Raw genomic sequence first — 25,975 nt, 5'->3', positions numbered from 1 at the left:
TCACACCATCGTTGGAGACAACCTCATCAATGCATGGTCCCTGCATGTTAGCAGGGGATTGTTCAAGCAGGTGGAGACTGCACAGTATCAATGAAATTCAATCAATGCAATCAATCAGAGGTACACAGTATCAATGAAATTTAATAATCAATAATGCCAGACAGTTTCCGTCTGCCGTAATTTCCACCACACTGTTTCAAGTTCACGAAAAAATAACAGTATACCTACAGTCTGAGTGTGTATTTTTGTATGAGATATTTAGGGAACTATTTCAATACGTAAATTATGCTTGGGACGTATGAGTTCCAGCTTTAACTGTATCTTCTTAGCGGACAGCAGACCCAGGTTCAAGTTCCGTCCGTGGCACAAATTTAATTCATTTCTTCAGGTTATATCATTATCGTATTTCAATATAATTTGTAAGTTTGCATAAAAATCGTAGTGGCCAAACATCCCCCAGATACATTTAAAATGTCACCATGAGCACGAGCGCGTGATTGACAATCAGATGGCTTTGTAACACAACCCCATTGAACTTATGTTTTTTTGTGGTCTAATGAAACTGTCCGTATGAATCAAATGATATTTTAATACTAATTTACAAATTACAGTATGGTATTAAATTGTTGACGTACGGACGAAAGTTATACGCTAAATGTATTCTGAAAATGGACGTTTCTTACCAGCATTTAATTTCATCAAGATATATTGATTTGCATTTTTTCTTACAAGATAGAAATGTGTACAGTAAATATTTTAAAAATGTTATTTAAAGATTAGTTATTTTCATTAATAAGCATATTGCGCTTCTTTAACGTTCATCATCGTCGTCGTTAATATTTAATAACTCGTCACCCAGCCAGTCTTGGTACTGGATATCTAAGTCATCTTAATCATCAGAATTATTTGTGTCTGCCTCTCTAAAAACAAATACCATAATTAAGAGTCGAATAGTTACCAATTTATAAAAGTAATTTTAAGCTAAAGCGAAATACTTGAATTTGACTCAAGCGAGTTACTAAAGAAAGCCAGTAATTGGTCTCCGTCGAACCAATTGAATTGCTACTGGGTGTCTTTTAACTTCCGCCTATTGTTTTCAAATCAGAAAATATCGAGAATCTTCATTATGAGCATAAGTCCAGAGACTAGGGTCGTAATTTGCTCCCCGGAACTGCTGTCGACGTTCACTCGCATCTAAGTTTTTAATATTTTACCGAGTGCACGCTTCATTTACGTTGGAAGCAGTGTAAGTGTTAACGAACAATTGAAGTCTTACAGCATCTACATCTTTAATTACTGCAATGTTGTTAACATTACAAATTAATTCTTGAATTACATTGAAGGTTTTTTCTTATTGTTAGGATTCATTGAATAACTGCAGCTCACCGAATCTGGTAAATGCGTCTTGGTACTGTCCTTTGTTTGCCTTTCTTGGAAAAAGCTAGGTTACAATCACACCCAGTGATCGCATGAAAGCCTGGTAAGTTTCGAGAAATGGACAGTCCCAACTTCCCGTAAATATTTTAAAGATCAACGTATCTCAGCTTATTTCCTGTGTCAGTCAATATTCACAAGTCAGGTGAGAGTCATCGTGCTTTAAATGATGCATATTGCCCAGCATGATTGCTGCAATATGCAGTGTGAGTCACCTAACATTACCGCTGGATATATTTCGTAAACCACATCAAATACTGACGAATCGATTCCACAGACCGAACGTGAGGAGAGGGGCTAGTGTAATTGGTTAATACAAACCATAAAAAAATGCACGGAAGTATGTTTTTTAACACAAACCTACGTTCTTTTAAATGGAACCCCGTTAGTTTTGTTAGCACATCTGAACATATAAACAAATACGCAATCAGTGCCGTTTGTTGCATTGTAAAATGTTAATTACATCCGGAGATATTGTAACCTAAAGTTGACTCTTGAGTACCACTCCTCCGCTGTTCGATCGTGTCTATCGGAGAGCACCGAATTACGTAGGGATCCAAAGGGAACGGTGATGGACCTTAGGTACAGAAGAGACTGGAACAGCACATTACGTCCACATGCTAACACCTTTTTATTGGTCTTTTTCACTGACGCACATGTACATTATCATGAGGGGTGAGGTACACGTACACACGTGGTTTCCGTTTTCAATTACGGAGTGGAATAGAGTGTGTCCCGACATGTCAGGCCAATAGATGTTCAATGTGGTGGCCATCATTTGCTGCACACAATTGCAATCTCTGACGTAATGAATGTCGTACACGCCGCAGTACATCTTGTGTAATGTCGCCGCAGGTTGCCACAATACGTTGTTTCATATCCTCTGGGGTTGTAGGCACATCACGGTACACATTCTCCTTTAACGTACCCCACAGAAAGAAGTCCAGAGGTGTAAGATCAGGAGAACCGGCTGGCCAATTTATGCGTCCTCCACGTCCTATGAAACGCCCGTCGAACATCCTGTCAAGGGTCAGCCTACTGTTAATTGCGGAATGTGCAGGTGCACCATCATGCTGATACCACATACTTCTACTCGTTTCCAGTGGGACATTTTCGAGCAACGTTGGCAGATCATTCTGTAGACACGTGATGAATATTGCAGCTGTTTGGGCCCCTGCAATGAAGTGAGGACCAATGAGGTGGCCGCCAATGATTCCGCACCATACATTTACAGTCCACGGTCGCTGCCACTCTACCTGTCTGAGCCAGCGAGGATTGTCCACGGACCAGTAATGCATGTTCCGTAGATTCACTGCCCCGTGGTTTGTGAAACCCACTTCATCGGTAAACAGGTAGAACTGCAACGCATTCTCTGTTAATGCCCATTGACAGAATTGCACTCGATGATTAAAGTCATCACCATGTAATTGCTGATGTAGCGACACATGAAACGGGTGAAAGCGGTGACGATGCAGTATGCGCATGACACTACTTTGACTCAGTCCACCGGCTCTCGCAATGTCCCGTGTACTCATGTGTGGGTTCATGGCAACAGCAGCTAACACACCAACTGCACCCGCTTCTCCTGTGACGGGCCTGTTACGGATCCGTTTGCGTGCTACGACCATACCTGTTGCATACAGTTGGCGGTAGATGTTTTGCAATGTGCGGCACGTTGGATGCTCTCTGTCCGGGTACCGTTCTGCATACACCCTGCAAGCTTCAGCTGCATTTCGTCGACAATCGTCATAGATAAGTATCATCTCCGCCTTTTCAGAGTTCGAATACACCATGGTCACAGTTCCTACAACACTACACTATCACAGACGTCTGGTAACACGGTGTGTTACCGTCACCGCTTTCACCCGTTTCATGTGTCGCTACATCAGCAATTACATGGTGATGACTTTAATCATCGAGTGCAATTCTGTCAATGGGCATGTGTTACTTCAAGAAAGCCGGCCGAAGTGGCCGTGCGGTTCTAGGCGCTGCAGTCTGGAACCGCGAAACCGCTACGGTCGCAGGTTCGAATCCTGCCTCGGGCATGGATGTGTGTGATGTCCTTAGGTTAGTTAGGTTTAACTAGTTCTAAGTTCTAGGGGACTAATGACCTCAGAAGTTGAGTCCCATAGTGCTCAAAGCCATTTGTACCATTTGAACCATTTCAAGGAAACAAAAACTAAGATTGGTTGTAAAGTGCAGAAAGAGATTTATTTGGACGTGTGCTCGGTATATCGATTGACCATGAAATGGACGTGGCCAATATTCTGTTATATCCCATGAAGCAAAAGATATTATGATAACTGATGGTTTTTTTATTACGTCATACTGTGACGAATGTCCCTAAAACTTCTGAATGTATTTCAAAGAAAATTATACAAATGGTGACCCAATTAAAAGCAGCAAGCTATGACGTCATTTTTGACCAGTACATTTCGCTATCAGTTACAGATTATGAGAGATCTCTTCAGCATGAGTCAACACAGCTCGAGTTTAACATTACTGGACTCTATCAAGTTCGACCATCTGACTTCGCAAATGAATTGAAAGACATACGCTTTAAACACGCTATTGTTGATCTCTTTATCTTGCTCTGGGCTTCTAACTAGATGGTACCATTCATTGGCAATAAACGCGTTTTCGTTCATTGTAAACAGTGTCACTCTTATACTATCACCTATAATACAGTCGTGTCTGATATCGAAGAAAGTCTATCGTGTCTATATCATCGAAGGCTGACACGTAAATTGTGTACCATGTCTGTAATATTGATGCTAAGGCTAATTTTGTCAGTCGATATACAGGGTGAGTCACCTAACGTTACCGCTGGATATGTTTCGTAAACCACATCAAATACTGACGAACCGATTACACAGACCGAACGTGAGGAGAGGGGCTAGTGTAATTGTTTAATACAAACCATACAAAAATGCACGGAAGTATGTTTTTTAACACAAACCTACGTTTTTTTAAATGGAACCACGTTAGTTTTGTTAGCACATCTGAACATATAAACAAATACGTAATCAGTGCCGTTTGTTGCATTGTAAAATGTTAATTACATCCGGAGATATTGTAACCTAAAGTTGACGCTTGAAACCTCCGACGTTCAGTTGCGTGTTGTAACAAACACGGGCCACGGTCGGCGAGCAGCATCTGCAGGGACATGTTTACGATGACGACCGTGTTTACGAGTGTGGCTGTAGTGCACTGTTGTGGTTTCATCTAGCTGTCGCAGTGTCCGCATGTAGCGCTTGCTGCTATTGTTATTCTGCATTCGCCTCCGCACGCAGAGCAACGTAGAATAGTTGTCTATCGGATTTCTTTTTCTGCTCTTCTCAAACCTGTTTATGTCATCTGTATATTCTGCAATGAAACTTTTACGTTTGATCTTACAGTTTTGTTCAATATTCAGAAGGAATTTTTCACAGCAGAACCGTACAAACATACCGTCATTTGACCACTAGGGAGACTCCCATACGGACGACATAGAAATAAGCATACCTGGCGTAGAGAAACAACTAAAAGATTTGAAAACAAATAAATCACCATGTCCTGATGGAATCCCAGTTCCATCTTACAAAGAGTACTCTTCGGCCTTGGCCCCTTACCTAGCTTGCACTTATCGTGAATCTCGCGTCCAGGGAAAAATCCCAAGCAACTGGATAAAGCATAGGTCTCTCCAGTATATAAGAAAGGTAAAAAAAGGACCTGCAAAATTACAGACCAATATCCCATAACTTCTGACTGCTGCAGAATCCTTGAACACATTCTCAGTTCCAAAATAATAAACTTTCTTGAGACTAAGAAGCTTATGTGCACAGATCAGCATTGTTTTAGCAAGCATAATTCGTGCGAAATTCAGCTTGCACTTTTCTCACATAATATACTGAGAATTATGGATGATGGGAAACAGACAGATTCCATATTTTTAGATTTCTGGAAAGCATTTGACACTGTGCCCCATTGCAGGCTGTTAACGAAGATACGAACATATGGAATAAGTTCACAGATATGTGAGTGACACGAAGACTTCTTAAATAATAGAAACAAATATGTTGTCCTCGACGGCGAGTATTCATCAGAGACATAGGTATCGTCAGGGGTGCCCCAGGAAAGTGTGATAGGGCTGCTGTTGTTCTCCATATGCATAAATGATTTGACAGGCAAGTTGGGCAGCAGTCTGCAGTTGTTTGCTGATGGTGCCATGATGTATGGTAAAATGTAGAATTTTAGTAACTGTGGGAAGATACAAGGCGACTTAGATAAAATTTCTAGTTCGTGTAATAAATGACAGCTAGCCCTAAATGCGGAAAAATGTAAGTTAGTGAGTTGTGTAGGAAGATGAAACGTGTAATGTTCGGATACAGTATTGCCAGCGGCCCGCTTGACACAGTCAATCCGTTTAAATATCTGAGCCTAAAGTTGCAAAGTGAAACGATGTGGAACGAGCATGCGAAACTGTAGTAGGGAAGGCAAATGGTCGACTTTGTTTTATTGGGAGAAATTTTAGGAAAGAGTGGTTCACCTGTAAATGAGGCCGCATATAGGGCACAGGTGTGACCTATCGTTGAGTTCTGCTCGAGTGTTTGGGATCTGTAAAAGGTCCGATCGAACGAAGACATCGAAACAATTCAGAGGCGGGCTGCCAGATTTGTTACCGGTAGGTTCGAACAAAACGTAAGTATTACGGATATGCTTCGTGAACACAAATGGGAATCTCTGGAACGAAGGCGACATTCTTTTCGAGAAACAACATTGAGAAAATTTAGAGAACTGGCATTTGAAACTGATTGCCGAAGGATTCTACTCCCGCAAACATACATTGCGCGTAAGGACCACGCAGATAAGATACTAGAAATTAGGGCTCGTACGGAAGTGTACAGACAGTCGTTTTTCCCTCGCTCTATTTGCGAGTGGAACAGGAGGGAAAATAACAAGTAGTGGTAGAGAGTGTCCTCTGCCACGCACTGTACGGTGGCTTGCGGAGTGTCTATGTAGATGTAGACTTGGATGTAGATGACGGTGGTAGCCGCGCGGCCTAGGGCGGATTGCCACGGTTCGCGCGGCTCCCCCCGTTGGAGGTTTGAGTGTGTGTGTTGTCCTTAGCATAAGCTAGCTTAAGTTAGATTAAGTTAGATTACGTACTGTGTAAGCCTAGGGACCAATGACCTCAGCAGTTTGGTCCCATAGGAGCTTACCACCACCACTTTTTCCATGTAGGCATTAACCGGCCTGTCTTATAGTGCGATAAATTACTGTTGAAATAATAAACAGTTTGCTTACTTTTTCCATGTATCTCATTTTCTTTTGACTGCCCCTTATAAATTCCTATGTACAGCAGTTATATAGTAATTGTCTTGGTGCCCTCTCTCTTTCCTGGCGATGCAGGCCAGAGGTTGCGCGTGAATTTTGGGATGTGGTAAGCAAGGAAGTGTTTGGCGGTAGGGCGTGTTCTCTTCAAAGCACTTCTATGGATGCAGTACCCTGGCTGCTTCGGCTTTGAGAAATCGTGTTATGCTGCTGCGTCTTGGCTATGTGAGAAACAGGTCCATGGTTGGGAATTTTCTATAGCCAGATACTACGAGACAAGTGCTTGCTTCAGATAGCCTTTGAAAAAGTTTAGCTCCCTACCTTCTCTCTACAATGTATCCTTCAAATATTTTTTTCCCAACAGTGAAATGTCTGGAGAGTTTTTGTTGACAGGAAGTGATAATTAGAGACAGTATACTGGGTATTTTCACAGTCTCGTCAACACTCTGAGAGCTTACAGTAAGTGTGCAAGTAGATACCATTTTGAATAAGAGCTCAGGTCCAAATATATACCATTTTTGTGAGACAATATGCTTTACTCTTCCGAGTGCGTTCACTGACGGTGCATAGAAATTTGTTGCACGTTGTTAATAACCATTTTTATAACCGACCTAGTAGTGTGATGACAAAATCTGTTCTACAGAGTAAATGTATCTTAGAGTAGTCTCGTACCCTACTGTACGGTTAGAGTGCCGTGTGCCATTTACAGTACTAAAATCATTTCGTTACGACGAGAAAATAGTCCATTCCTTGTTTCCGAGAAAGAATTTTATTTAACTTAAGCAGACTTCAAGTTAATAATTTATCTTCTTCAGACAATCAAGCAACGTTTTACGTGCTCTTGACAGCGTAGATAGAAACCGTTGTAAATTACAATAAAGCTAACACCGACCCAAGGTTATTTCAACATAACAGTGCTTTTCTGGGTAGAGAAAATGATAAGCCCTTATCTTTCTCCGGTTTTTGTATAGACTCACTCAGCCAGTTATTGAAAGATCTGCAGTTTAATGACTCCAAAGCGCCTTAAACTTGGCGGATAAGAGACAGAATAAAATCATTGGACTGACTGATTTTCTAGTCTCCCTCTTACTCCCTTATCTAGCGACATATATTTATCAAAACTGTAACTAACATCATTCTTCGTTGTAATTACATTGTGAGACTGGGGTTTGTACACTAAATCGTTGCGATATCTAATAGCTCCGAATACATTTAATCAAGAAATTAACGCCAAAACAAATTATATTCGTTAGTTTTTGCATTAATACATACACCTATATATGGCGCGCACACACGCACACACACACACACACGACATGTTGCGAGTCTATGTGGGAAAAAAAATGAATGGCTACAGAGTTACGTGTATATATTAACGAAACATCTAGTACCTTTGATTTGTTTGAATGTTAACTTCTTCATTAAATGTATTCAGAGTTATTAGATGTCATATTGTACAAATCAAAATGAAAAAGCAATTGTATTAAAGTATACTAAGTAACAGTACGTTTGTGTTACATACTTTACGTGTTTGCCACATGTTACTTAAGAAAGTTCTCCCATTTTAAGTCAATTATCAAAATCGGTTTATTAGCAAAAGGTATCTAATATAGCATGTTTCTGTAATGGAAACAAATTCACGAGTAACGCTCTGTATGCTTTCTGGTGTCATTTAAGTCAGAAACTTGAAGCAATTGCCTCTATAACGTTAATTTTTCAGAGAATTGCCGTGATTAAATTAATCTTCTCAAAAAATTTTAGGCTGAATAGAAATCTCAGTATATCTCCGGTAATAGCATACAAATGACAGAAGAGATACTTTCATTCGGAACTAACTAAATCGATTCATTAGGATTCTTACACCACTCTGACATTGCAAATACGTTATAAGAAACGCTTTTACTACGGAAAGAGATCTGATCAAGTTTACTATCTCATATGTTCAATACTGTCTGCTTCCTCTTCGTTTAATTCCAGAAATTTATTAGATCCCCGTATTATACAATCTTATTTGCGCCCTCTACTGCTCCTCTGAAGATGTCCTGGAGAAGGGTTTCAATGAAGCGACAGAGCTCTGGTTTCAAGTGGGTACTTGTCAAGGGCTCTAGCTGTTGTTTATGTAGTCTCGAACTTGTCTGGAACGCGCTTAAGAGAGCAGTCTAGACGACAAATCCTTATCGTAGCCAGCTCGCTGACTTAAACACTACAGTCATATGTGTGCCAATTCTTGAGCACAAGTAAGTGTGGTGCTACCTTCTTGCATCTCGTTTTGTACATATTCCTTAGAGTAAGGGAATGAACTGGGGACACCAAGCGATTGCAGAGATAGATTTGTATTAGAAAAGATACGTTGAGAACGTAATGCAGACAATAATGTAAGGAGGTATTGGCTGCATTTAAAGACAAGCACCAAAATTTACAGTCCAAACATGAGTTTCATTCTTACAACTCTATAGTCTTCCGCAACAATCTCATTTTAAGTGGAACCAACTACTAAAAGATTAAAATTTGTATGAAATCCATAATAAGATACTCTAGTGAGGGCTAAATCACAGTGCGCTAGCTTGCAAGACAGTGAGGTAAGCCAGATCTGGGTCAGATGAACGACCGTTAACTTGCTACACCGACCGCCCTAGTATGGTTTATATGAACCTATCTACGCCCGTTTAGCCAAATCTCGGGCTGTTGCCAATCTCCGTCCCCGAAAATACGATATGCAAACGGTTAATACAATAACACACATAACAAAATTTACAAACATTTGCACACGCGATTTCCCTCCGTTACGTTAAATGACGACCAGGCGATAGGTAGGGCATACAACCACGGAATTAAAATAAAATAAATTTTACAAATCATGAACAACAGCGCTATGAAAGAGAGGAAATCCATAACGATGAAGCTACAGGGTGATCACTTGTTCCTACCGATGTCATATGTGCAGCCTGCAGTGTTGTATCTGGCCTTCATATACCAAACACGAGATGATCATATTCTCTCACTCGCTATGAGCAAACTATTAGTCCTACAGAAAAAAATGAACAGGATCTTTTTCTAGGAAATTTAATGTAGTTAACTTTTGTACTGGGATACGTTTTCACTGGAGGCCGTGGATTTCGAGTTACTTAAGAAAAACGAGCAAAAGTGACCTGCAAACTTATCCCTTATCAGTCAAGATTTGTAGTATGTTCTTTGTAGTATGTTGTTCGTGGCACTCCCTTCTATAAGAGTATCAAAAATTCCGAGTACATGAACCATTTCCGATGTTCGACGTTCTTTCGTCTCTACTGTTTGAGCTATAATAATTTAAACGAGAATGAGAGGATAACGAAAGGAAAATGACTTATGTAAACATTGCGCTGAATCTGATTACGTTGACAATTCTACCCGAACTTAACCCTTACAAGCGCAGTAATTTCGTAATCAAAAAGCCTGCGAACACGGCGATGTAACTATTTCGGGGTGCACTCAACCCTTGTGAGGCAAACTGAGGAGCTACTTGACTGAGAAGTAGCGGCTCCAGTCTCGTAAACTGACATACAGCCGAGAGAGTGGTGTGCTGACCACATGCCCCTCCACATCCGCAGCCAGTGACGCCTGTGGGCTGCGAATGACACGGCGACCGGTCAGAACCGTTGGGCCCTCATGGGCTGGTGGAGTGGAGTTTAGTTTTTTTAACTGTTTATTGTATGCTGTTGAAATTCACAAAATTGTTAAGTAAAATTTACACAAACGTCAAATTTACAATTTTTAAGTGCTCGACTAAGCCGGTGGGGTTGTAAGAGGTCCTTGATCAAGGAATTTGTTGCTACCGCACTTGAGCAGATGTAATTTCGATGGATTGCTCACGCGCTACCTGCGATATGTAAGCTATAAGAGAATCTCAGACCAGAGAGCAGTGTTGTATGCAGTAGAAGCCGTGTCAGTAGTAGTGGTAGTAGCGAGCAGTCGTGTGTATGGAGTTGGCTGGGCCGGTCGTGGGGAGCGATGGCGGTGCCTGAGCGTTGTAGTATAAGGTAAAAACAGCCTCGCGCATATGTAGTATTGTCATATCAAGTCCTATGTAAATGTATTTAAAAAAATCTCTTAATAATAATCTTTCCTATAAAAATTAACATTTTGACTGTCATTCATTTCAATTTAAAGAATTTACTAATTTCTCCAATCCATGGTCATCCCGATTACTGTAAAGAAAAATCAGTTGTTTCTTTTTTATACATGACAGATCTATCGGCCAACATTGCACTCGGCTGTGCCAGGAAAATTTCTTATAGGAGCAGATATATATACGCGTTATCCGGCGACTTCATTGAGGTAAGATTTTTCAATTTATTCAGTATGATCTATCAGGTCCATGACGCAGCACTGCTGACGTCCAAATTTACCAGTTTAAATTCACAGTCAATTATTGAAAGGTTATAAGTGAGCCACAATTTTATTGAGAGGTTAGTCACGTTATTATTTCAAGGTTACGGAAGTAAACTGTTGTGCAGTTACACTGAATGTGAATGATATAAATATATTTATTACTGTTGGGAGGTTACAGGATGTTCAGGTCAGTTAATGAAGGCCAGAAAAGGTCCGATGTGGGAAGCAACTTGTGCAACCGCAAATTTCTGTACAGTGGTTAGAAGGAAGTTCCATGAACAACATACTAGAAATCCTGACTAGTGAGTGCTAAGTGTTGAAGTGAGGCTGCGTCTGAAGGTAACTTTCGTAAGTTTTTCTTGAATAATTCGAAAAGTACCACCTCTAGTTGAGCCGTGGCTGGCTCATTCTATGCGCTGGATTAAACCTTCGTTGCGATTCTTTGTTTAGTCTCCGGCGGTTATCGCGATTATGCTGTTATCCTCTCCTTCTGCAGGTGGCAGCAGCGGTTTGTATCGATATTCGCACCTTGGACTATCTTTGACCTGGCACTTAGTTTCCTCGGCTGGGCGGTGTGCGACCAGTTGGTCGGTTGGCGTGGAGCAGGGAGGAATTCTCGGCGGGGCGTACTTTGGCCGGGGCCCGCTGGCGGTCTCTACGCGGTGTCGCAGTGTGTGGCGCTGTTCCCATTGCTACGAGGTCCGTGGCTCGCCGACCTGGACACGAAAGTTGAGTTTTGATTTAACCTACCAGCAAGTCAAGATTGTTCACAGTGTGTCGTTTGGAGTTCGTTGTCGGCTGTAGCGATATGCACGCGAGCAACAACGTGGTTTTCAAGTTTGAAAATTCTAGCCACCCTCCGGTAGAATTTCACTGTATTTGGTTATTTGAAGTTAAGTGCACCAGCGGAATCTTCTGCCTTGTGGTCGTTAACGTTCTGGCTACCTGCCCTGGCCGTTGACGTAAATTTCAGGCAGTGTAGTTTCATGTGTTGTTGCTATCCAGCACGGTGTATAGTTTGACACCTCCATGTATGATTGGTTGTGGGCGCCAATATCTTCTACGTTGTTCCGTTGAACTCCCTGTTGTGCCCTGGTCTCGTGGAGTGGAAGTTATCTTGTCGGTGGGTCGTCGTCGGATCATGAATGGTTGTCCCGACTGCCTATCTCACCTAAGCGAGAGTTAGTGTTTGAATTTCAGGCCGATTCTCGAACATCTGGGCGCCCTTATGTGTACTGCCTTATTTTTTAAATTTGTTCTTGTTGTTTGTACTTGTATGGCATTTAGCCGTTTTTTTTTTGTTTTAAATTAGAGTTCTTTTAAAGCCTTCAGCCTAGTTTAAAGTACTGTTTCATGTAAGCCCTTTAGCATTTTTAAAAATTTTAATGTTGTTGAATTTTTAAGTCTTCGGCCTTCAGCTGGTTTTCAGTTTTAGTTGTTTGTTCTTACGGCCTTCAGCCTAAATTAAATAATTGTTTCACGTGAGGACTTTGGTATTTAAAAAAAATTAATGTTTTGGAGTTTTAAGTGTGCGGCCATCAGCCGATTTGAATTTAACTTGTTTACATCAACTTAACTAAAGAACTCTTTTAAGGCTTGCCTTTTAAATTTCTGATTATGCTTGAGTTTTAAGGTATTGACCTTCAGCCGTTTTTAAATGAAAGTGGCCTTCAGCGGGTAATTAAGTCCTAAAGATTAAAGCTGTGTGTTTAAAAAAATTTTTTGGGGCTCTTGTAATGTTTCATAAAATAAGTCATATGTTCGAGTGTAACTGATAGCCCCTTATTTTGGCCCCTTTCCACAATTTATTTTATCTGTCCTGTCCTGCGGGTTAAGCAGGGAATTTCACTAGTGAAAACACAACTACGTTAAATTTCCTACAAAAAGATCCTGTTCATTTCGAATGTAGCAGTAATAGTTTGCGCGGAGCGAGCGAGGGAATATGAAAATCTCGCTTGTGGTTATGAAGGACAAATAAAACATTGCAGGTTGCATAAAACGACATCGTTAGAAGCAGCTGAATCACCCTATATATAGTGAGCACAGTTTAAACAGGAAGGTGGAAAATGATACGTTCAAGCAGAACTATCAAATCCTAGAAAAATAGTTCAATTCAGTCTGGAATAAAAAAGGATCACATTTGACTTCTCACATCTTCAGTTTTTCAATTTTGTATATTAAAAGAAAGTGAAAGAACCTCGCAGCGTACACATAATCTTTTCTATAAACAATAAGCTGTAGACAATCAGACAAGGTTAATAGAGGCAGTGGTAATTTCCTCAACTTTGACTTATATGCTCTGCCTAACACTGGGTGTTGTGTGCTGTCCTTAGGTTAGTTAGGTTTAAGTAGTTGTAAGTTCTAGGGGGCTGATGACCATAGGTGTTAAGTCCCATAGTGCTCAGCCATTTTTTTTCTGCCTAACAAAACAAAATGAAGCACCCAGAAGACACGGTCGGATGTAAAAAAATGAAAATTGCGTTCCTCTATAACAGATAAAACGGCGTTAGTGTCGATCGTGTTAAGTATTGCTGTCACGCCTGATATACACTCCTGGAAATGGAAAAAAGAACACATTGACACCGGTGTGTCAGACCCACCATACTTGCTCCGGACACTGCGAGAGGGCTGTACAAGCAATGATCACACGCACGGCACAGCGGACACACCAGGAACCGCGGTGTTGGCCGTCGAATGGCGCTAGCTGCGCAGCATTTGTGCACCGCCGCCGTCAGTGTCAGCCAGTTTGCCGTGGCATACGGAGCTCCATCGCAGTCTTTAACACTGGTAGCATGCCGCGACAGCGTGGACGTGAACCGTATGTGCAGTTGACGGACTTTGAGCGAGGGCGTATAGTGGGCATGCGGGAGGCCGGGTGGACGTACCGCCGAATTGCTCAACACGTGGGGCGTGAGGTCTCCACAGTACATCGATGTTGTCGCCAGTGGTCGGCGGAAGGTGCACGTGCCCGTCGACCTGGGACCGGACCGCAGCGACGCACGGATGCACGCCAAGACCGTAGGATCCTACGCAGTGCCGTAGGGGACCGCACCGCCACTTCCCAGCAAATTAGGGACACTGTTGCTCCTGGGGTATCGGCGAGGACCATTCGCAACCGTCTCCATGAAGCTGGGCTACGGCCCCGCACACCGTTAGGCCGTCTTCCGCTCACGCCCCAACATCGTGCAGCCCGCCTCCAGTGGTGTCGCGACAGGCGTGAATGGAGGGACGAATGGAGACGTGTCGTCTTCAGCGATGAGAGTCGCTTCTGCCTTGGTGCCAATGATGGTCGTATGCGTGTTTGGCGCCGTGCAGGTGAGCGCCACAATCAGGACTGCATACGACCGAGGCACACAGGGCCAACACCCGGCATCATGGTGTGGGGAGCGATCTCCTACACTGGCCGTACACCACTGGTGATCGTCGAGGGGACACTGAATAGTGCACGGTACATCCAAACCGTCATCGAACCCATCGTTCTACCATCCCTAGACCGGCAAGGGAACGTGCTGTTCCAACAGGACAATGCACGTCCGCATGTATCCCGTGCCACCCAACGTGCTCTAGAAGGTGTAAGTCAACTACCCTGGCCAGCAAGATCTCCGGATCTGTCCCCCATTGAGCATGTTTGGGACTGGATGAAGCGTCGTCTCACGCGGTCTGCACGTCCAGCACGAACGCTGGTCCAACTGAGGCGCCAGGTGGAAATGGCATGGCAAGCCGTTCCACAGGACTACATCCAGCATCTCTACGATCGTCTCCATGGGAGAATAGCAGCCTGCATGGCTGCGAAAGGTGGATATACACTGTACTAGTGCCGACATTGTGCATGCTCTGTTGCCTGTGTCTATGTGCCTGTGGTTCTGTCAGTGTGATCATGTGATGTATCTGACCCCAGGAGTGTGTCAATAAAGTTTCCCCTTCCTGGGACAATGAATTCACGGTGTTCTTATTTCAATTTCCAGGAGTGTATGTTGTGTGATCGCAGTTAAGGACTCAGAGATGTCTCACTCGTGTGGGACAGCGTAATTAGCGCCGTACAGAAAAGGGCGTCATTCAGGGTCTCCGTTTGGTCTTTTGCTCGAATCGTGCAATATCCAGATTTGTGGGTAATACGGATGTGATGGTGGTCCAATGTTGGCCAGTATGGGAACCTGAGGGCAGACATATTTATCGTCAAGATTCAGATGACCACATTCGACCACCAAAAGGGTAGATTTCCGTATTGTGCTTCAATCCATTCGTAAGCCTTTGAAACATGCGCCGGACATCCGAGAACATGTAATGGACTCCCTGGAACATTCTGTGTCAACCCGCACTGTTGTTCACGGATTAGCAGCAGCCAGACTAGGGAATTACGGTGCTATGCGTAGTCTGTTGTTACTATCACAGCACGTACGGCTGTTTAGAGTGGTGCCCTCACCAGGAACCATAGACTGCTGATGAATGGCGTCGCACTGCGTTCAGCGATGGATCGTGGTTCCGCACTACCTTCGATAACCATCGCCGGCGGATATGGCGGTGACTTGAGGTCTCATTCTTCCAGTGTTTTGGAGAGGATTAGCGGTGTTATTACTGGCGTCATGGGATGAAGAGCCATCGAGTATGAATTCAAGCTACTGCTTGTGTTGACTGAGAAAACTCTGACGGCACATCTGTACGTCGTAGACATCCTTCGTCCTCATGTATCGCCTCTCACGCGACTCATTCGTGCTGCCATTTTTCAGCAAGACAATGCTTGCCCACACATGGCACGTGTCTATATGAACTGTCTAGGAGCTGATGAGGTACTGTCCTGGACAGCGGGATCCCGAGATCTATTCCTAATAGAACCTGGGTGGGATATGCTGCTACCTAATGTTGGTCCCGGTGCCGCTATCCAGTATATCAGATACCAGTTGCAACAATCGCGGGCCAACATGTCTCAGGAAGGGATACAACGATTTTATGATACCATTCTCAACCGAATTGCCTGACTTTAGGCCAGAGAGGGTGCAACTTCATACAGATAAGTAGGCTCACAGCGCGAAGCTCTTTGTAAATTTGGCTCGATTTTGTAATCACAGAAGTAACATGACATACCTTCTCAGCACATGAAGTTTCGTTTCCTCCTTCCCTTCTGGGCGCTTCACTCTTTGTCAAGCAATGTATAAATATCAGAGTAGCACAGTCACTAAACCCTTTTTTTCAGTAGCGCTCCAGTGTTTGTATAACCGCTGTACAGCCATTTGGCTTTTGGGCAAGTGATGACTATTCCACAGCAGCTGTCTGCGTGACACCATGAGCAACGGCCTATACTGAAAAGGAGGTCGAACCGTTTCGCTGTGAATAGGCACGACCATGTTACTGTTTCTGCGGGAGTTGCCTGTGTTCTTTTTTTTTGTGAATAATCATTGTGAGGATATAACGTGTGTGTGTGTGGGGGGGGGGGGGGGGGGGTACGTGTGTGTGTCCCACTCAGGAACGTAGTGGCTTGTCGGTTGATTACCAGCTCATCTCTCTACTCCATTAAGTGCGGTTCTGTGGCAACACCCCAGCGTCCAAACTAATGCTGCCGCCATATGTCACTTAATCGGGAGATCCTTGTAGCCATGCATAATCTTGTTTCCGCACTCACACAACGCCTGTTCGTACTTGCAGTGGAAAATGAGCGAGGTTCCAGTCGCATCACTATGTATCACACAATATGATCGTTACACATGCATTATTATAAAATTATGGAAAAATCCATTGTCACATCTAGATCAGGATTTGCACCCATCTCTTATCATCAAACGATTTCGTCAGAACGTCTCCTTCAAGGTGACTACACATATTTTGTTCTTATTTTTGTCCACTGATGCTTCCCAGTCTTCATGGGTTTGATCATGTTACAGAAATGGCTCTCTTGTTGACCAGTGTGTTTTTCTACTTTACGATTATTACCAAATAAGTAGCTCGTTTACAGTGTAATATAGATGAGTAGGGGTTGTCCCTAAATTCATTTTAGGAGTTTCTTGGACGTATAACGGCTACTGGGTAGATGATATAGTGCGGCCCCCGAAAGTCGTGCACATGAAAATAAATGTCTGGAGTTGCATTGCATTTGTCCGAACAGTCACCGCAGGACAGCACTTCAGTTATCATCGAAAACAAACTAAGACGCCAATGTAAATGACATTCTCATGACGTCTGTAATATTGCGCACTTCATTACTTGGTAAGCATGTCGCTTTCTCGAGAGCAACAACAGTATTTGGCAGTTGTTTGTACGCACGTGTTCAAGTTACGTTTCGTGCGAAAAACTCAGATATTGCAATGTCGAACAATTCAATAATAACGATATTAATCGCCCGTTTCCGCGAAAGATGATATGTTGCAGCTAAGAAGAAAACTAGAAGACCGATCATTTTGGCAACGCTAAACCGGCTAAGGCGAGGAATATGATGCTGCGTTCGCCTTCAAAAAGTTTGAGGAGGCTATTAGTTCAGTCTCAGATTTCGCACGGTAATGCTCAGAAAGTGACGCAGAGGTTAAAATATCGGGCATATCATGTTCTTTGTGTGCAGGAATTGAAATCACCTGATAAAGAAAAGCGTCTAGCGTACTGCACGTGGTTTCAGTCATTTGTTGACGGCCATGGCATCGCACACACTTTCTTCACGTACACGGAATGGTTTCAGCTTAGTGTTTGGGAGAATAGTCAAAACGCAAGAATTTGTTCCACCGAAAACCAGGTACATTTCTTGAAAACACCTTGTACTGTCAAAAAACTGGAGTGTGACGTGCCGTACCGCGTCGACGAATAGTTAGTGATATTTTCTTTGAAACTACAGTGAAGAGAGTTTTGTGTTTCGCTTCTTGAGGCTGATGTGAGCGACTTTTTGAGTGCCGTGTAATTTCCGAAATAGGAAGTTCCCATGTTACATATTAGCTCGTAAAATGTGTTCTACTGCCTTCTGTCTGCTGTGAGGATCAGTGACAGTAATTTACTGTTGGTCTGCTTACATGTGCAACATACTAGTATCATAACTACCCTGTGTTAAGGTACACATGAAACATATAGTACCCTTGTACAACATTTTGTGCCCGGTGCGTCTTCGGGTCCCTATGGTTCAATTCCCCTATAAGATCCCCATTTACTGCATGTAAATGGGGATCTTGTCTATCTTGGCTACAATTTAGGTGCGTGCACTACATGGAGGCCCACCATAAAATTTTTTAATTAAAGTTGTTCTAACATGTGGTGAAAGCCACCTTATAGTCGTGGGGGAACGTAGACGTAGTTATTTTTATGGTCTTTCTCGGCTGAATTGCTCAGTGGACAGCTGACATGATTTAAATTGGCATTCACCCCTCAAACTCCACGCTCGCTTGCCTCAGGTTCATAGTGGCATCCAGACAATAGCGTGGCACTTCAGCTGATAAAATCACTAACACATTTAAACGGATCGTTACTTTTTTTTTTCAGTCTGAAGAGAGTTAGTTTTTGCAGAAAGCCTACCCTACTTCACCCAAAGCAGGATCCATGAAATTTTTCCCTTCCTGTCCCCAGATGCCGATTCCTGAGCTCTTGAGGTTGGGGAAAACCAGTACAAGAAATATTTGTTAGCTACTATTTTGGGAAACACAGAAGTTTCCTCATATTCGTATTATCTAAAGGACAACTTACTGACTAGTGAGGTCACAGCAGAAATTCAAGAGTCACATTAACAAGACAAACATATTTTCATAAAAATTGTTTTTGTCGTAATGATGATGCCACTTGCTATTGGTTCCAATCTAAAAAGTTTCCACTATTCACATTACAGCGTTATGAAGGCTGTATCAGTCATTGTAGCCCAACACACAATTGTCATTGCAGTGTTAATCTTGGATGGAAGCATGGTTTTAAAGCTGTTGGGCGCTTAACAGCAAAGGCATCAGCGCCGTTGCTCAAGACCACGGTACTGTTGTCTATGTAGTTACTGTTATTGGAACAAAAAGCAAAGGCCTTATAACTACAGCCACTGTCGTAAAAAAACTCTCCCACCCTCTCCGGTATACCTCTATACCTGTTCATACCATTAACATACGTCAATCCATACATATCACAAGAATGGATGTGTGTAAGTATGTATATACGTATGTGTGTATGTATGTATCTTTCACATCTCTTCCTTCACCACTGGACCGAATTAAATCAAACTCGGTTAACGTATGATTTACTGTCTGGAAATCATCGCTATAGGGGTAAGAACTACCTAATGAAACGGGTGGGGTGAGGCTGAAAAAGTAGTGTAGGCCACGACGCATGAATACCCATACTTTAGAATCCAGTAATTGAGAATGAGAGCTCTTAGAGACTTGCAATAAACTTTACACACAATTTAAAGCTCTTAAACTTTTTCACGGTGACAACCTACACAAAATGATGAAAAAAACAAGAATCTTTATTGCTTGCTACATTTTCGCTATTCAATCATGTTTTAATTTATTATTTATTTACTACTAGTTGTATTCGTGATACAATTTGCAGACATTATTCACATTCAACAGCAAAATTATATTATTGTGCGACACGTAGTCTACGAGTTCAGGAGATATGACATCATAAACACTGAGGTCCATGAAAAACTGCCATGAAATGCAAGACGTTTAAAATTATTACTTCTTTGGAACTAACTCTATTCGCAAAAGTTTTTGTAGACAGTAGCCAAATCTGCCACTAAATATACCTACAAAATATGATAGTACGACACATAGGTGAAGAGATACTTCAGATAATAGAGATGTGGGACAAACTCAAGCATCGTGCGTGACGTTTTATTTTATTACATCTTCACTGCTAACTCTATTCACAACATATTTCGCTGACAGAATTCACATACGACGCTCAATCTACCTACAAAAATAAATAGTATTGTCCGAAACACGGTATAGGAGATATGACTTCAAACCGTGAGATGCGAGAAATCTGCGGCATCATATATAACGTCTTAATTCATTATTTCTTACCACAAACTCTATTGACAATATATTTCGCAGGCTGTAGACACATATGCCACTGGATGAGCCTAAAAAATTATATCACAGTACAGCGTATAGTTCGGGAGATACTGTCACCACAAACATTTAGCCACATGAAAATGAAACTGCAGAGGAAAATCCGCTATAGATACAGGTCAAATATGCCTGCAAATATGAGTGAAATATTTTTAGTATATACATGTTTGATATGTGTGTAAGTGGGCAAACCCACAAGTTAAAAGCTAATCCTGAAACCCTGGAAAGATTTCAACCAAACTTTGTGCACATATTCGTCACAATCTGGAGAGAGATAATGTGGCCGTTAGAATCACCAGCCCCCTATTGGGGTGCGTGAAAACGTGGAATGAGGAGGAGATGGACGGACAGTGAGGAGGAGGTAGGCACAGAGAGGGCAGGGATGGATATGGACAAAGAGAAGGGGAGTAGGAGATGAAATTAGCGGGTGGACGGGGGGGGGGGGGGGGGGGGGAGGAAGAGAGATGGGCAGAGGTAGCAGCATATGGACAGAGGGTGGAACAATAGATTGACATAGGGGGGTGGGGGAGGGGGAAGGAGGGATGGACACAGGGATGGGCCGGAGGAGATGGAGAAAGACTGAGGGATGTAGAAGGTGGATAAAGAAACAGAGGGCGCTGGAGGAAATTGACAGACAGTGGGTGAAGGAGGAGACTGACAGAGAGAGGGGAAGGGGGAGATGGGTAGAGGGAGGGGGAAAGAGAACATGGACTAGCAGACGTTTGGAATAAATACGTACCTGGGCAACGCCAGGTACTCAGTAATATTAAGAAAATAATGGATGGCGAAGAGATGGCTAGTTGATTGCAGAACCGAAATAGCCGCCATAAGTCATATTAAAAGGTTCATCCTATCAAACCGTGTATGAATTCTGTCGCCACATAAAATGTCAACAACTTTATTGCTGTCAGCTCGTCACCGTCTAAAATAGAAGGCAAGTCCCTCGGCAGACCAAAAGTTTCCTCCCTATCAGCATACAAAACATACGATTTTTAAACATAATGCACTGTGTGATGCCACAAACACTGCATTCCGGGCGATTTTCATGCCGCCAGAGATAAGCATGTGTCATTGGACTATGCCAGATACCAAGGTAAGTGAGGACCGCTTCATCCCTTCTTTGAGTCCGAAAGGAAGTGCTCCATGGTCGAATGGTTGGTTTAACAGACCGCACTTTGTTGCTGGTAACTTCGAGCCACTGTTTCTCCCACTCAGCCGTCACTCGCTCTGTTACTCATGACATAAGAAGCTGTTAAGAACGTTATTGTGGAGTGTGGAGCTTTCCTGGCAGGTTGCTTTAGCTACTCTACCAGCTTAGTCATTCCTGTCGAATCCAATGTACCCGTGTACCCTAGATTTCCAAGAGGTGTGGAGCGTCCTGGACCATCTGAATTGCCCTATCAGCAAGGTACATTTGCTGAGTAGCACGTAGAGTGCTAAGAGACTCCGTACAGGCAGGAAACTTCCCTCCAGCAAGAAATCTCATTTGCTTCAGTGTTTTCTTGACGGATCACAACTCTGCATAATACACTAATAAATCGCTTGGTAGGCAGGTTCTAATGATACAGTGAGAGAAAATAAGACACTGTAACCTCGTTTGGATCCAGCAAAAACATTATGTGCTCGTGATACGCCGATAAAATACCAGTAGACTTCTACTGTAGACGGATGTTGATTTTGTTGTGATCCGCCAGGTCCAAGTTAAGTATGGGCCTCGTGTGACAAAACAGGAATATTAGTTTAGCTAGAATTGACTGTGGTCATCTAATAAAAGGGAAGGAAATCTGTTACATCTCGTCTGATATCACACGTACGTAAGTGTGGAGGAAACTCAAACCAAGAATCATTTACTTTCCCAGAATTACACGAATATAATGCTTACACGTGCAAGCAAGTCTCATAAAACTGTAACATTGTAACATGACGAGTGTTCACAAATCTACCCAAAGTGAAATGTTCCCCTGCTACCATAGTACGTCATTAAACACAATTGCTATACATTGTCGGCAGCTATCCGCTAACGTAATGGAGAACACCGCACACTGCACGTATTTGTTCAACACTCGATATTAATCATCACGAAAACTGTCATTAAACAAGAAAATTACACTCGCAAATAAGACAAATAATCAACCGTAAGGGATTAAAAGCAAATGAAAAATAAAGACTGAATAATTTTAGTCTCACTGATAAGTTATTTGCCGTAATGAGGACTGTATCAAGTGACAGGCTTCTAAAGAACTGATGTCATAAAAATGTTTTTAGTGAACGAAATTTAATTTTAATCTATATTTCTGAAAGCTACTTGAAAAATGCTATACAGAGTTAAGTGAAATTTCTGTTTTTAAAGTACAGTGGTCGTGAAAAAAATTTACGTACTTTCAGCACAATTAATAGCTTGAGTATAAAGTTCATTTCAGAAACAGTTCGCGAAAGTATGAAGTCAGCCTTCACTTAGCTGATGCTGCCAGAGAGACGTCGACGCCCGTCTTTTCGATCCATGGTCTTTTAGCGTGCAGTCCAGTAATTATCGTTGTCTTGCTGATCCTCTTGAGCATAGCCGCCCGTTGTAAATCAGCAGGAACGCGTGATGTTTGTAAAATATTCCCAATTACTGTACATGCATGCAGTGACATAAGTAAAACACGCTTCATTCAGTTTACACGCGACATATTCCGACATCATAATGTTTGTTGTCTGTTTATAGGGACTGTTCTCAATTTAGTTTCCCGTTCGATCGTGGATCGGTACATTTCACAGAATCACGGTCCGCAATAAGAAATAACATCAACATATTTGTAATTTAATTGAACAGTTCACGGTAAGCAGTCTGTACTGTGAACAGGCCACAACAATTACGTGGCTATCGGCATACCGTACGTTCAAGACTAACATGTTGATTATCAGTCCACGATACGAAAATGCCTAACCATATTTCCAATTTAATTCGACTGTCCGCGCTATGCACTAAACAGGCAGTGTTGTCTATAATCATAACTTTACATATTGCATAGAGCGCTGACGCGGTTTGGCGTTCTGGACATCATAGTTTTGCGATTAATGTGCCGAGTAACAGTCCAAATGGAACGCAATGCGCCACGTACAGTTATTAATTCCTTGTCCATGGTACCAGCTGTAATCACAGAAACGTGTCTCCGATCAAAGAGTTATTTTTCATCGCTCACAGACGCAGTAGACTTGCACTCGCACGCCTCCTATCCACTTTCCAGACTCTTTGGTGGTGTTTTTCTCTGTCGACCTATCATTACGTTGCTACAGCTCAACACACATCTCTTAATATTAAACTTTCAAAAATTCCGAGAAATCTATTTACAATACCACTTCACATTATTCTACTCATGGAAAATACATTTAAATAACATCTTAATAAACGTGCGCACACAGACCGTCAGAAAAAAATGAAAATAGCAGTTTTATTAATACTAACTCCATGACATAAACAGAAATAAAATTTCGCAAAGAAATATAGGCACAAAACTCATTCTAAAATAAATCGTCCAATGTATCAAGAAAACAGAGCAGAAAACAAGGGGAAAAAGCACAGGAAAACGAAAAAAATTGTAACGTGTCGTAGTGTTTTCTTCACACTGATTAGCATTCAGAGATGTTATTTGCTCGACCCCTGTTTAAGAACTAGTATGTCTGCTATACCAAGCTGGTAGAAGTTTCTTTCACACAGACAGAAAAGGACTCAGTTGCTTGGCGATCAGTATCTTTGTTGTATGAGATATTCAGCCACAATACCAACAGCGGAGTGTAAGGAGGGGGACCTCACTTTGTCACACCATGAGTTCTCAGCGGATGGTAAGGCAGTTGAATACCGTTAAAGTAATAGCAAAATATAGCTATCACTGCAATGAGACTTTTCGTTTATACTTCCCTGTGACATCTGTCATTACGAAATGATTTTTTAATCCCATGAGTTCATTAAATCACAGATCTACAATAGGGCTGTATACACTTAAATAATAAATTTTAAAAACTGAGGTTATATGCTCTTTATTTTAATTTGGTCTAGAACGGTATTTTTGGAGATTTGTTACCACAAAATTTTCCCTGGTAGGTCTGTCACCAAAGGATCAACCCAAGGAATTATAGACCCTGTATCTGGCCTCTGCCGTTCCACTACTGCAACAGGATTTCAGATAGAACAATGCTACTGTGTGCCCGTCACTTGTGTTCGGCAGTAATACTTCCTTCCTTGCGGCGACCGGCAACAAGCATGTTGTTGATATTGGAGCGTCTTGGTCGTAAAGCAGTTGGCGATAGTGAATAGAAGGAAACTGGATCACTGATATTTAGCTTTCCGTATGAGTTGCGCCTGTAGACTCACCCTCATCTCGTGCTCGGAGAGACCGCACGACGTGTAGTTCACGCTGGCGCCGCTCTCCCATGTGGCGTTGTCGGCGCAGGCCCGGCTCACTGCAACACAGTACATTGAGAAACCGTGTTTATTCAGTGCGTTGTGCTTGTTACTGGTGGGATTGTTGGGGGCAAGTGGGGTGTAAAACATTACCATTGCAATCAACTGACAACGGTATCTGTTCATTATTTCAGTGTTGGTGCTCTGTAATTCTTTTTTTTTTTTTGTTTTCCCTTCCTTGATGGAGAGAAGAGAAGTTTGTATCATTCGTATTGACTCATGTTGGTATGTAATATCTATGTTTCTGGTTTGTAAATGCCTTTTGCGCGAAAAATAAATATCCGGCCTTCAACAGTATGAGAATTTTTTCTCCCTTCTTGTTCCTGCGGTTCTCTAACCTACATTTAAGTTGGAGTCTGCTAAATTACTGGAATAAGTGTTGTAATGTCTGACATATAGCCGTGTCTGTCATTTCAAATCCATCACCTGTCCCAATTTTCCTCATTCAAATGGTATCCACTGAGCTTTGAGATTTTTATTTCAGTCTTCAAACAAGAGAAACTGGTAACAAATTGTTGGACGGCGAACGACCGGACATGAATCGCGTTCTCCCGTTGCTTACTTCTTTAAATAAAGCCAAAGCGACCCTGATATATTTCGTACAGATCATTTTTCAATAGCTTACATGATATTCTTCGAAGAATTGTAAGTTGATCGGTCACCCGCAGTCTAAAAAGCGCGTTAATCAGTCTTATCACTGATCGGATACAAAAGCAGAGGAAGAGGGCGCCTTTGACGTAAAAAGTACTAAATGAATAGTAATTTCTTCCTTCGCACTGAACTGTAAGGTGTGTTAAATTATATTTCTGGCCTCCGTCTTCAATGAAGTATGCTTCGCCGTAAAAGACATAGCATCTTAAAAATAGGTAGCGCTTCTGATGTCTGTGTAACGCCTCCACGTGCATCAAAGAGGCGCCGCCAGTTGTTCTGGAGAGAATGAGCTAGACGAACAAACAAACGTGGGGATCGAGTGTGTCGACAGGCAACTCCTGCAGCCAACACGTAGCTACGCTCATGTCTGTCACCGTAAGTTGTGTACAGCCCGCGGAGTGCTGTGCCAAGCACAGTCGCGGTTCGTGGTTTCCGTGCTCGGGAAGACAATGAATCTGTCACAGCGGTGGTCAAATTTTCGTGTGCTGGAGAGTCCAACGGACGTTTTTGTCCCTTCACTTATGTCTCAAAACATCTGTTTTTAGCAGTTCTGTCTAAAGCAGACATTGCGAAAACGTCAAACCGTACCTTGACGGAAAAAAATACCTGGCTGTAACACACCTAATCAAGCAGACACTGTCAACAAGAAAGTAACTTTGCAGAAACGATACCTGTTTCGTCACTAATCGCCCGTGAAATTCTCGCTAGTTGGACACTTAAGTTACAATATCATCGTGTATTT

The 25,975-nt window shown here is 42.3% G+C and overlaps 1 protein-coding gene across 1 annotated transcript in view; it reads right to left on the bottom strand.

Annotated features, from left to right (window-relative positions):
- Positions 1 to 24,447: 24,447 nt before the first annotated feature.
- LOC126235022 (calcitonin gene-related peptide type 1 receptor-like) overlaps positions 24,448 to 25,975 on the bottom strand; it is a 178,869-nt gene continuing 177,341 nt past the window's right edge. Inside the window, exon 5 of the mRNA XM_049943758.1 lies at positions 24,448 to 24,581. Within this exon, the coding sequence (XP_049799715.1) occupies positions 24,448 to 24,581 (134 nt within the window). The remainder of the gene's footprint in view (positions 24,582 to 25,975) is intronic.

This window comes from Schistocerca nitens, chromosome 2 (assembly GCF_023898315.1).
Source record: "Schistocerca nitens isolate TAMUIC-IGC-003100 chromosome 2, iqSchNite1.1, whole genome shotgun sequence".
NCBI lineage: Eukaryota > Metazoa > Arthropoda > Insecta > Orthoptera > Acrididae > Schistocerca > Schistocerca nitens.
The sequence above is the reverse complement of the archived record's forward strand: the minus strand, read 5'-3'. Positions and strand labels throughout refer to the sequence as shown.